A 13020-nucleotide genomic window follows, 5' to 3' on the forward strand; every position below is an offset into this window, starting at 1 on the left:
TATAGGTCAAACACGGTTTTGATAATGACAAATACTCTTGGTATTTGATGACTTTCAAGTTTGTGTGCAGAATCATACTTAGCTAGATCATATTGATGGCATGCGGCAACTTGAAAAAGAATGAAGACCCCGACATATTTATTTACTTCTTGCATTTTCATATTCGGGTCTGTAATATTTAAATTCAAAAAGGTCTGTAATAATCTGTATATCATGCATATAGGACTATAAGCTCAAGACCTTAGAAAGACCTTAGGGATCACCCTACAGTCGACCGACCCCAGGTTTTTTAGGCTAAGTTAAAATGCCTAAAACCTTAGAATGACCCTAGGTCCTTGCACTTACACGTAAAATAGTCCCCAAGATCACATATAATATTAAGGGATCAATTGGCTTAAAACAAGACTTAAAAGGCTAATTTGGGTGACCAAAACTTCATGTTCAAAAACATGTCGGGCGACCAAACTGTTGAAAGGTCAAAGTGTTGACCAGAATTCAGGTGATCAAACTAAAAAGGGCACCACTATCCTTGGTCAATCGAACGTCCATTCCCACCTTTTTCATCAACTCGGCAGCCCGAACCCTCACGTTCAATTCTGCCTCGGGCTACCGAATATTCAAGTTTGGTTTACCGAACTTGTCACCAAGCGACCGAACCGCAGTCTTTTGAAATTGCCTTCGGTTCAGCAAACTAAACCAAAATTCAGGCACCCAAACGTTCAAAAATAACTTTGTGTTGTGTCTGTTTGGGCGACCGAACTTCAGGTCAGACGCTCGAAACTCTCGGGTTGCACAATTTTTCACCACGGTTAAGAGGGGTTAAACGGGGTTAATTTTATTAAACACATTTAAACAAATTTAAAAAAGACCCTGGTGTCCCCAACGACTATATTTTCCCTATGTCTATATATATGGGATCATTTGCTCAATTAGTGGGTGATTAGCATATGGATTAGGAGAAATATCCTCTGCAATTTTCAAAGCTTATTTTTTTTCAATACTAATCCCATACACTCATCCATTTGCTCTTCCCTCGCAAAATCAAAGTGTTTTTGAGTGATTTCATATTATTCACACTTAGCCAAAACTCTCATTGTTTATTATGTGTTTGATTTTAATTTGAGAGTCTACCAAAGTTTTCCCCCGGTTTAACTCAATAAATCCAATGTGTGCGAAACTTTGTAGCTTGTGGGTCTTTGCACTCACATTGCCAGACACCTAAAGTTTAGTTTTTTTTGTGTGTGCAAAAATATTTTTTTTCTAAGCTTATTTTCAAACACCTCTTGTGCTAGTATCTTGAGAAAATGTTTTTAGAGATTGTTTGATTTCATTTGTTGAAAATCTTTGAAACCTTAAGCTTGTTATTGAGACATATTTTTATACAAAGTTTCAAAGATTAGCTTGTTGATACATTCTTATGCTTGGTTGAATATAGACATTACTTTGAGTGTTAACACACAAATTGCACTGAGCTTATAGATCCTATATTATTGATGTGCATTGATTATACTGTGCTGAATTGTGGTACATAGCTTGCTTTGTTAAGAAGCATTTGTTTGTACGCAAAGTTTTATATTTGTTGTATTCCAAGCGTGGGCCTAAAGAGGGAGACTAGCCCTATTGAATAGTCTCGGATTAGCTTAGACCCAGTTAGGAAAGCTAGGTGCACCATCCTGGTAAGGTGCGGTTGTAGGTTGAGGTCAATCCCGTTAATTGACCTAGTTGTAAATGGTGTCGCTCCACCCGTTAAGTGAGCATTAGTGGAATCCTTGGACTTGCGAGCTAGAAGCGAGGACGTAGGCACAGTTGGTCGAACCCCGATAACATATCGTGTGTGCACTTTACTTTTCCGTAATTTATTTTCTGCACATGTATGTTATATTATGTATGTTGCGCATGATTTAATTTCTGCATATTATCTGCGCATTTGGGTTTATGTGTATATAGAAAGACCTAGGTCGTGAAATACTGCTACTGGATTAGCTAAACCTAGGAGAGAAATTTTAAATACCCAATTCACCCCCCTTCTTGGGAATACACCAAAGTCAACAATCTAGTTCCTACTTCAAGGCTTGTGTCTAATCTTGAGAGTCAGTGGGAAAAGCATCATCATGCTCCTTTTGCTTTCCAAGTCAATAAATGCATGGTTAGCCCTTTCATGTTAGTTTATTCCAATGTTTGGGGTACTAGTCATGTCATGTCAGATTTAGGGTTTCGATATTTTGTTACGTTTGTCTATGACTATCCTAGGACAACTTGGCTCTATTTATTGAAAGAGAATGCTACAAAACAAAATCTAGGAGAAAACACCAATTTCTCGTGGCTAGAATCAATTTCTTGTGATTTTGTAAGCAAGAGAAGACTGGCAGGTTCCCACTCGCAGGTTGCCAGCGCATGGGTTCCGGCTAAGCCCCTTTAGTGACTGGTAGATCAGGGAATGATGAGTCTAGTGGCGGTGGAGGTGTGTTAAAAAAAACCACTAGAAGTTACAGATTCAAGGGGACTGACAGCTGGAGTTATTTTGGCCGGCTTGAGGGACTGTTCCAGTGATCAGGCAGGAATAAAATTGTAGGGGAAGGGGCATCGGGGTGTTCTGTCTTTGATGGTGTGGGTTGTTAACGGAGATAATTCAGGAAGTTAGGCTGTTAATAACGGAGATAATTCAGGCAATTAGGCTGTAAATAATGCTGAAAATCTGGCAGCATTTAAGTGCTGAAAATCAGGCAACAACTATGTAAATCTCTTCTATATAATGAAAACAAACCTGATGGAAAGGGCAGACCAAAATTAACATGGAATCAGAGAGCCCCTTTTCTGATTCCATCGTTTTGGTCTTAATCACTGGGTGCGATTCTCATCGCTGTTTTTTCTTTTTTTCCTTCTTTCTCTCGGTTTCAGCAAGTTCTTTCTTGCTTTTCGTGGGCGTCAGCCTTCTCTGTGGTGTCCACTTTGGTGGTTTTGAGTTTTGTTTGGGGTTGCCGGAATTTTTTTTAGTTGCGCACACTGTCCTACGTTGCGGGCTACTCATCTCGGTGTTTTTTCTCGTGGTGGCTGTGCATCTTTGTGGCTGTTGGCAGTTTCTGTGGTGGTCAGCAGCTTTGACTCCTCCTGGTGTGATCGATGAAGGTGCTGTGTTTCTTCCCTTTGCTGTGTCGTTTTTCACACAGGGCAGGTATTTCGAGTTAGGCTTCCAAGTTTGATCTAGGCCTTCCGTGTTTGATCTGGGTTTTTTTTTTTTAAAAATTCTGCTGGGCTTTTGTAATCTGGTTGTGTCAGTGGACCTCTTATTATTTGGATTTGGACCTAATTTGAGTTAGGCTTGCCGTTTACTTGGTTGACTGCGTGGGCTTTTTTTTTGTTTAGTGCCTTTCATCATGTCTATTGAAAAGACTATTCTTTTGATTTACTGGAGAGAATTTCTCTACATAGGAATTCCAATTTAAAATGTTCTTGAAAGGCAACTAATTATCAAATCATATTGATAGTTATGCTCAAGTTCCCACTGATGAAAAGGAATTTGCACAATGGGAGGTCAAGGATGCTAAGGTGATCTCTTGGCTTTTGGGACGATTGAGTCTCACCTTGTGACCAATCTTCGTTGTTTTACTACGACTTGGGCTATGTCGGATTATCTCCACCGTATTTACCACCAAGATCACAGTGCTCGAAAGTTCCAATTGGAATTGGAAATTAGTAATTACAGTCAAGGTACTTTACCCATTGAATAATTTTATTATGATTTTATTAATCTTTTGAGCGAGTATTCTGCTATTGTTCATGCTAAGGTTCCCCCTACGACACTCGCGGCTCTTCAAGCGGTTCATGCTAAGAGTGAAAGCGATCAGTTTTTTATGAAACTTCAACCTGAATTTGAACCTGTTCAAGCCAATTTATTGAACCATAATCCGGTTCCTTCTTTGTATTTTTGTTTGGGAGATTTACTGCGTGAAGAACAACGGTCATCCACTCAGATGGGTATAACTTCTGAGAAGGTATTTTCTGAGGCTATGAATGTAACATATGTAGCACAAGGGAGAGGGAGGTACAAGTTGCAGTGTTTCAGTTGCAAGGAGTTTGGTCATATTGCTCATAATTGTCCTAAGAAAGTTTGTAACTACTGCAAGAAAGAAGGCCATGTCATCAAAGACTGTCGAGTGTGGCCTCAAAATCGCCAATCCCAAGATTTTCAAGCTGCTGTTCAGTCCTCTTCTTCTTCTTCTTCTGTGCCACCCACTATAAGCTCTGACTCGTCTATTATTACACTAGCAATGGTCCAACAAATGATTGTGTCTACTTTTACGGCCTTAGGCTTGCAAGGTATGACTACTAACTCAACTTCTTGGATTGTTGATTCGAGCGCTTCTTATCATATGACTGGTAATATGACGGGTCTCCATGGTGTTCGTAAGCATAGAGGCACGCAAAATAATCATATTGTTGATGGCAGTACTCTTCCAATTACTGTTGTTGGTAATTTGGGCTCTTCATTTCGCGATATTTTTGTCTCTCCTGGATTGTCTACCAATTTGATTTATGTTGGACAATTGGTAGATTATAACTGTGATGTTTATTTTTCTCGTGGTGGTTGTCTTGTGCAGAACAGGTGTCGGGAAGGTGATCGCGAAGGGGCCTAAAGTGGGACGTTTATTTCCTTTACAGTTTTCTATTCCTAATGTTGTTTCTCTTGCTTGTACAGCTACTGCCAATAATAATGAAGTCTGGCATAAGAAATTGGGTCATCCTAATTTTGTCATCTTGGCTCATCTTATGAAACATGGTTTTTTGGGCAATAAAGATTCCTTTTCTTCTTCTCTTGTATATTTTGATTGTGCTACTTGTCGTCTTGGTAAAAGTAAAACTTTACCTTTTCTTGCGCATGGTAGTCGTGCTTCTAATTGCTTTTAGATTGTGCATACTGATGTTTGGGGTGTGAGTCATGTTATTTCTCATGGTCAGTATCGTTATTTTGTGATGTTATTGATGATTATAGTCAATTCGCTTGGATATATTTTCTTCACTCTAAAGCTAATGTGTTTTCTGTCTTTCAAAAATTTGTTGCGTTTGTCGAGACACAATTTAGCACTTGTATCAAAACTTTACGCTCTGACTCATAGGAGGAGTACATGTCTCATTCTTTTCAGACTTTTCTTCAGCAAAAGGGGATCATTTCCCAACGTTCTTGTCCTTATACCCCTCAACAAAATGGAGTCGTTGTGCTTAAGAATCATCATCTCTTAGATGTTGTTCATACTTTGTTGACTGATTCTTCTGTACCTTCTAAGTTCTGGGTAGAAGCTTTATCTACTGCTTGCTATCTATTTGATAAATCGTTTGCCTACTACCACTCTAAATTATGATTCTCCCTATTTCGATTATTTGGCATATCTCCTAAGCATCAATACTTTCATACTTTTGGGTGTGTTTGTTTTGTTTATCCACCACCTGTTAAGCGTCACAAGCTTGCTACCCAATCTGTCACATGTGCCTTTATGGGATATAGTCCTACTCAAAAAAGATTTGTTAGTTATGATGCTCATGCAAACAAATTCCGAATCTCCTAGAATGTGATTTTCTTTGAAAATCAATATTTCTTTCACTATTACTCTTCTTCCCGCTTTTGATGATTACGTCTTCTTTTATGGAGCGATTTAAACCAGGTGTGGTGTATCATTGATCCTCCTTCTTCAACGCCCCTTCCAAACACTAATACGTTTTGATTCTGCGGTTCCTTGGTGCTCCACCCAGGTTACACATCCAGCGGATAGGTATGGTTTTCCTCATACCTCGCTTACTGCCACTCTCGACACTGTTTCTATTCCTCACTCATATACGCAGGCAACCACCCAAGCATGTTGGCAGCAGGCCATGCAAGAAGAAATCCAAGCTCTTCAAGATAATCACACTTGGGATCTTGTGACTTGTCCCTCTGGTATCAAACCTATTGGTTGTAAATGGGTGTACTCAATCAAGTATCGGTCTAATGGGTCACTGGAAATATATAAGGCCCGTCTAGTGGCTCTTGGGAGTCGGCAAGAGTATGGTATTGATTATGAAGAAACCTTTGCACTTATTGCCAAAATGACTATTGTACGGATTATCTTGGCACTTGCTACGTCGCAGGGGTAGTCTCTCCGGCAGATGGATGTAAAGAATGCTTTTCTACATGGGGATTTGAAGGAAGAAATCTATATGTCTCCACCTCCGGGCATGTTTGCAACTTCCTCAAAGGTTTGTCAGTTACGCCGATCCTTGTATGGACTTAAACAGGCTCCGCACACATGGTTTGATAAATTTCGCTCTACCCTGCTTGCTTTTCATTTTACTCAGTGTCAACTTAATTCCTTTCTTTTTCTTCGCAAGACTTCTAAAGGAATAGTATTGCTTCTGGTACATGTTGATGACATTGTAATTACTAGCTCTGATACTGAGTTAATTAAGCAATTACAACAGCATCTCAAGGCCTCTTTTCACATAAAAGATCTTGGTCTCCTGCGGTACTTTCTTGGCCTTGAGGTACAGCTTACTCCGATTGGTATGTTGTTACACCAGCACAAATACATACAGGAAATGATTGCATTGGCTGGTCTCCAATCGGGTAATTCTGTTCTTACTCCTTTGGAGGTAAATCTTAAGCTTCGTCAAGAGGAAGGCGAGTTTCTATCAGATCCATCCTTGAATCAGCAGCTGTTGGGAGTTTGAACTATTTAACGATTACTCGTCCTGATATTTCTTTTGCTGTGCAACAAGTCAGTCAATTTATGCAAGCTCCCCGACATCTTCATTTAGCCGCTGTCCACTGCATTATCCGATATCTGAAGGGCACCTCTATACGCGGGTTGTTCTTTCCTAAGGAATATTCCTTACAATTGGTGGGGTATAGTGATGCTGATTGGGCCGCATGTGCGGATACTCGCCGCTCTGTTACTAGCTGGTGCATGTTCTTAGGCAATGCACTCATTTCTTGGAAGAATAAGAAGCAAGACAAAGTTTCCAAGTCCTCCAATGAGTCTGAGTATCGTGCTATGTCTTCCGCATGCTCTGAGATCACATGGCTTCATGGGTTTCACATGGCTTCGTGGGTTATTGGGTGAACTTGGTTTTTCTTAGCTTGATTCCACTCCTCTTCATGCTCATAATACCATTGCTATTCACCACTAATCCTGTCTTCCATGAGCATACGAAACATATCGAAATCGATTGTCATTCCATACGTGAATTCTTTGACAAACGAGTGATTACTCGTCCTCACATTTCCACCGAAGTCAAACTGCAGACACACTAAAGCTCTTTCTCGGCACTGACATCAGTTCTTGTTTGACAAATTGATGCTTCTTGATTTACCAGCATCAATTTGAGGGGGGATGTTAAAGGAAATAATTCAGAAAATTAGGCTGTAAATAACAGAGATAATTCAGGCAATTAGGCGGTAAATAATGCTGAAAATCTGGCAGCATTTAAGTGCTGAAAATCAGGCAACAACTATGTAAATCTCTTCTATATAACGGAAGCAAACCTAATGGAAAGGGCATTCAGACCAAAATTAACATGGGTGATGTTGCAAGACGGTCACTGAAAAGCAGTGTTTGAGATTTGGGGGACACAATTAAAATTTGAATTTGTTTAGAAATTGCTTTCCAGTATTTTTTTTTTTTTTTTTAATACCGAAGTTTCAGAACAGAAAACCAGAAGTTTGAATCAAAAAGAGAGAGGAGAGAGCGAGAAGCATAATATGAAGAAAAGGATAGAGAAGAAGATAGAAGAAGGGAGAGGAAGAAGGGAAGAGGAAGAAGAAGAGAAAATCAAAATAGAAAGAAAGGAAAGAGAATTTAGAGAAATAACCCCCCATCAGGTTTGTGGAATGAAAGTATTGTCGGAATGGAATCAACACAAGAATGGAGTCGAGAGTGGAATAGAAACAACATCGGAATACCATTATTGTGTTTGGATACTCGCACGGAATTACTATGGGAATGGAATGAAAGATATGGTGTTTTCCAAAAATATCCTTTTAAAATCAAAAGTTTGTTTTTGATTATCAGAATAAAATCAGAGAGAGAGAAAGAGAGAGAGAGCAAGAGATCTGGTGGAGAGAGAGGTGAGAAGGAAACTGACTGCAAGAAGAAAAGGAGTGCTCTGGCAAAGAAAGGTGGCAAACGAAGGAGAGATGATAGTTTGCGGCTGACTGCAAGAGAGATAGAGAGCAGGAGATCCAGCAGCAACACCACTGCAATGGGAGCCACAAAACCAGCAATGGAGCACTCTGGAGGAGAGAGGTGGCCAACAAAGGAGAGATGGCAATGGCCTTGCGGCTGACTGCCCACGAGAGAGAGCAAGAGATCCATCTGGCAGCAGCGCGGCAACAATAGGAGTGGCAAAGCCAGCGGCATTGGGACGGCCATGGAATGAAAAATGATTCCAATCTATTTGGGCAAGAATCACAATTCCCCCAAATGATGGAATTAATATTCTGAGCAGAATTGTATTCTGATTGTGATTCCACAAACCAAATGCAGGAATGCGATTCCTTTCCTGAAATTTGATTCCATTCCTGGCTTGATTATACAAACCAAACAGGGGATAAGGAAATTACAAGAAGAGAAATAGAAGAAGAGGAGAAGAATCGAAATAGAGAAGAAGAAAGAGGGCAAAGTGCTGCTGGGTAGCAGGGAACTAAAGACAGAACAGAAGATCAAAACAGAGAAAAGAAAGAAGAGAGAAGGAAGAAGAAGAGAAAAGGACAAGGGTGAGGGTGAATGGGTGGGCTGAAATGGAAGAACGGAGATCATGGTTGGGCTCTAATACCAAATGATGCAGGGGCAGCATGAAGGTTCTGCAGCCATGAAGAAATTAGAAGGAGGAGGAAGGAGAAGGGAGGAGAAAGGATATACAAGGAGGAAACTCATGTTCAGTTCAATTCAAATTCATCAACAACTGCTTACATCATGACTTTCACACACTATTTATTAGAAAGCCTCTAAACACATGAAATTACACACATACCCCTAAAACTACATTGCATTACAAACACACCCCTAGAATACACAATTACTACAGACAAGCCCCCTAATACACATAATACTCTACTAATTAAACTAAACACATAATAAACTACTAACTTAACCCAACAATTCCTTGACCCAACTCTTCTTAATTATTCTCTAGCAAGGACACTCCCAAGGTCTTGCTTCTTGTCCTACATCACTTAATTTCATCGTACTAGGTACACCACCACAGCTTAGCTTCACCACTCAAATACATAGTTGCCATGGATACGTTTGCCTGCTCCAAGTTTGTCTTCATCGCGCGAAAGTATTGCTCCATGTCAAATAAGAAGTTCTTCAACTCCTTAGCATCACAAGCACCCCCATATGTTTTGAATATTAGCACCTTTGTTCTTCCATGCTCCATAGTGTTGGAATTTCCCATAGCAAGAACCATCAAGCTCATCTTGGCATTTATATCCACCATCTAAGCTTGTAAAGTTTCTACCGTCACATGGAGGTCCATTAAAACCTCCACCAAAGAACCCTGTTGATATTTTTATAATCCCTCCAATGCATCAATACGTTTAGCATGATTGGCCATCTCCACAGCCACATTTTTGGTTGTCTCAGTCTATGCCTCAATCCTTTCTTTATTAGACTATTAGTTAGCATGGTCTTACCAATCACACAAGCCCACTACAAAGGTAACCGAATTCACATAGCAATTACCCAAATTCAGATACCAGTTCTCTCGTGTTGAACACTTCACACCTTGTGAAGGACCATGTTGCACTAGTTAAAGCACTCTTGCTTAACTAGTTAGTCAAAGTCTACTGTTGTTTACTACAAGCATTCAATTAAATGAGAAGTAAGCAGAAGCAGTAAACAACTCATGAAAGCAAGTGACAAATACACAATAAGCATTAAGCAACGTAATTCATTAACGCTGCCTTCGTAAACAATGTGTGTTTCGTGAGGGAAACAAGTAGGCTAAACACGTTTACAAAAGCTATTGAGTTTTACAAGATTGATGAACACTAACCCTCCCCTAAAGAGCTTTATATGCTATTTTAGCTCTAACGCTAGGAAACATCAAAATGTCCAACGATTCATACTCTCATTCTACACTAAGGCATTAACACACTCAATTAACGAAATGTATACGACTATTTACATGATGGGAACCAATCCCATGCACACAAGCCAAGCAGTCATAGGCCAGCATAATGCCCTAAACAAGCTTTACTTGTGACAATAGGGGATGCTCGTGTTAAATCCATTTTTAACAGCTAGAAGCATATGATATCTATGCTCCAACTTGAGGAGTGTTCCTGGTTACTTTAGTTATTTAGCATTATTGTTGTGTGTTATTGCTATGTTAGTAAGCATGAGTTAGTAATGGTACTATGGTCATTGTTATGTACTTGGCATATATTATAAATAGATAGACACCTCATTGCGATTGGGTCTTCCGATTTACACAATGCTCTTAACAAAAGAAAACCTAAGACAATCAAAGTAGGATTTCTAGGACAGAGGAAAAGTCAAATTATTAAACACTAGCAACATGTTTGAAAAACCTTCCAACTCCTCAAGCAAAGCATAATACCCTAAACAAGCTTGACTTGTGACAATAGGGGATGCTCGTGTTAAATCCATTTTTAACAATCTAGAAGCATATGATATCTATGCTCCAACTTGAGGAGTGTTCCTGGTTACTTTAGTTATTTAGCATTATTGTTGTGTGTTATTGCTATGTTAGTAAGCATGAGTTAGCAATGGTACTATGGTCATTGTTATGTACCTGGCATATATTATAAATAGATAGACACCTCATTGCGATTGGGTCTTCCGATTTACACAATACTCTTAACAAAAGGAAAGCTAAGACAATCAAAGTAGGATTTCTAGGATAGAGGAAAAGTCAAATTATTAAACACTAGCAACACGTTTGAAAAACCTACTGCATGTTTGGTACATAGGAATGGAATAGAACCGAAAGGAATGGAATCGAATTTTTCACTTGATCTCATCATGCTCCCCATTGAAATGTCATGCCATCCCCTTCCTACCCATTCCATTTTGCAAAACAAACATGCCATTAGTGTATCAAGAAAAAATCATTATTTCAATCCCTTTGGATAGAGAACAGCTTCCCACACTGCAAGTACCAACTTGCTTCCAATGTGGAACCTAATGCCATATCCAAGGAGACCTAAAGTCCCATTCTTCAGTCCATTTTTTTTTCCCAACCATTTAAAAAAAGGATCATGGTAATTTTAAGTTTAAAGTTCCCAACATCCAATTTTAATTGACAGGCCAAATATCATGGTAATTTTAAGTTTAAAGTTCCCAACATCCAAATTTTTAATTGACAGGTCAAATGCATTAGTATCCCAAGAAAAGTGACCAAGCTTGGCTCTGTTTCAAAATGCAAGGCCGTTTTGTTTATGTACTTGCCACTTAATGGTCAAAATACAGTGGATAGAATTCAAGTGCATGGATGAAAGAGCTGCCACTATGAAAATATTTGAAATGTAAGAGGGTTCTCATGCAACCACAGGTGCCGCCGCCACTGCTGCCAGTTGCCGCCCTTTAACTCATGTTTCACAACGAGTGGTGATCATTTCACGATAAGAAACATGGAAATTTTCTTTCATGAATTCTTATCATGTTGCGCAAGCGGAATGAAAACCATTGCTGCAACTTAAGCCTTCACAACAACAATGTCAACAGTAATTTTTAGATGTGGAAAATAAGATAATTAACCAGTGTCAAAGATTCTGCTAAATGCCCCAACAACATTACTGCTCTGCAGAAAACTAGGTCACATTCGAGCATATTACATGTTAGTGGAAGTTGCTAGGAACTTGCAGATGGGGAAAACAAGATAATAAACCACAAACAGAAAACCCCAAAAAGAAAAAAAATCAATTGAAGAAACTAAGCAGCTATTAAACCCAGATCAAGGTGATTACATTTACCGCGGAAGATAGGGATGAGGATACACGAAGATGAGGCCATGAACAAGCCCATAACGATGGCACCCAAAATGAAATCATCTCGCCATAAAGAAGGGTCAGTGCCCAGATGATGCATAATACCACCGTTAAATTCAACATCCTACCCCTGAAATCTGTATCGTCCCCTGCTTCTGCTTGATTGTTTGTTTTATTATCTGAGCAATAAACCCCACCGTCTGAATTTAATAAACAACATCGAGGAGGGTTTAACACGAAATGAACGAATCTGTCTTCAGAATTTCGGCAGTAGTAACTCTGTTTCCAAAACTTCCATTCCCGTTGACCTAACCATATACTGACGACATTTCATGTGATGAGCTCTCATGCTGTCGGATTCAAAATAAAAATATAAATAAAATAAAATAAACAACACTAGGAACAAGTGCTAAGGGTACCAAGTGATCGACTCATAAATTCTTCTCCATCAGCTCATACAATCAATGATTTTTTTTTTTTCTTCTTTTTTTGGGTATACGTGGACCTCCATCGGCAAGCCCTTCGAACCTCCGATGCGGTACCAAACCCATGAGACGGCGGGCCTCCCCTTTGGTTCACCCTTCGGGTTAATTCGAATGCGGTCATAGTTTACTCACAGTCAAGTTAGACATACGGCCAATCCAACCCTCGGGATACAACTCATTTATCAATGACCGTCACCGCAGGCTTACCGTAACTCACCATCCACATTCATCGCCGACTCTAGAGTGCATCTACTTGAAGTTGAGCCCCCGTTGCTCGTGCTCAACTTTTTTCTACCATACCATGCCCGTGGGGGCAATCAATGATATCTTTACTCGCTAACTTAGTAGTTATTATTTTTTTTACTATTTTATTTGAATTTATTTTAAGTTTACCTCTACCCATTTTACTATAAATCATATCTTTTATTGATGTTGCTTGACTTATTTTTCAGAAGTTCAATAATCTTTCTTCATTGATCTTGTCTCCTGTCGGTGTTATGCTTAACTCATTGTGAATGTATTTGTTCCTTATTTTTATTTTTTTTATATTAC

The 13020-nt window shown here is 39.4% G+C and overlaps 1 protein-coding gene across 2 annotated transcripts in view; it reads right to left on the bottom strand.

Moving 5' to 3' along the window:
• LOC131165858 (uncharacterized protein C630.12) overlaps positions 1-12548 on the bottom strand; it is a 35549-nt gene extending 23001 nt beyond the window's left edge. The window contains exons 1-2 of one of the 2 annotated variants that reach the window (XM_058123982.1): positions 12403-12548; positions 11969-12302 (exon numbers count right to left, since the gene is read on the bottom strand). In XM_058123982.1, coding sequence (XP_057979965.1) covers positions 11969-12106 — 138 coding nt within the window. In that variant the 5' untranslated portion in view covers positions 12107-12302; positions 12403-12548. Of the gene's footprint in view, positions 1-11962; positions 12303-12402 lie in introns of both variants that reach the window. The other variant, XM_058123981.1, reaches the window with a different exon arrangement.
• Between the last annotated feature and the right edge of the window lie 472 nt (positions 12549-13020).

This window comes from Malania oleifera, chromosome 10, assembly GCF_029873635.1.
Source record: "Malania oleifera isolate guangnan ecotype guangnan chromosome 10, ASM2987363v1, whole genome shotgun sequence".
Taxonomy (NCBI): domain Eukaryota; kingdom Viridiplantae; phylum Streptophyta; class Magnoliopsida; order Santalales; family Ximeniaceae; genus Malania; species Malania oleifera.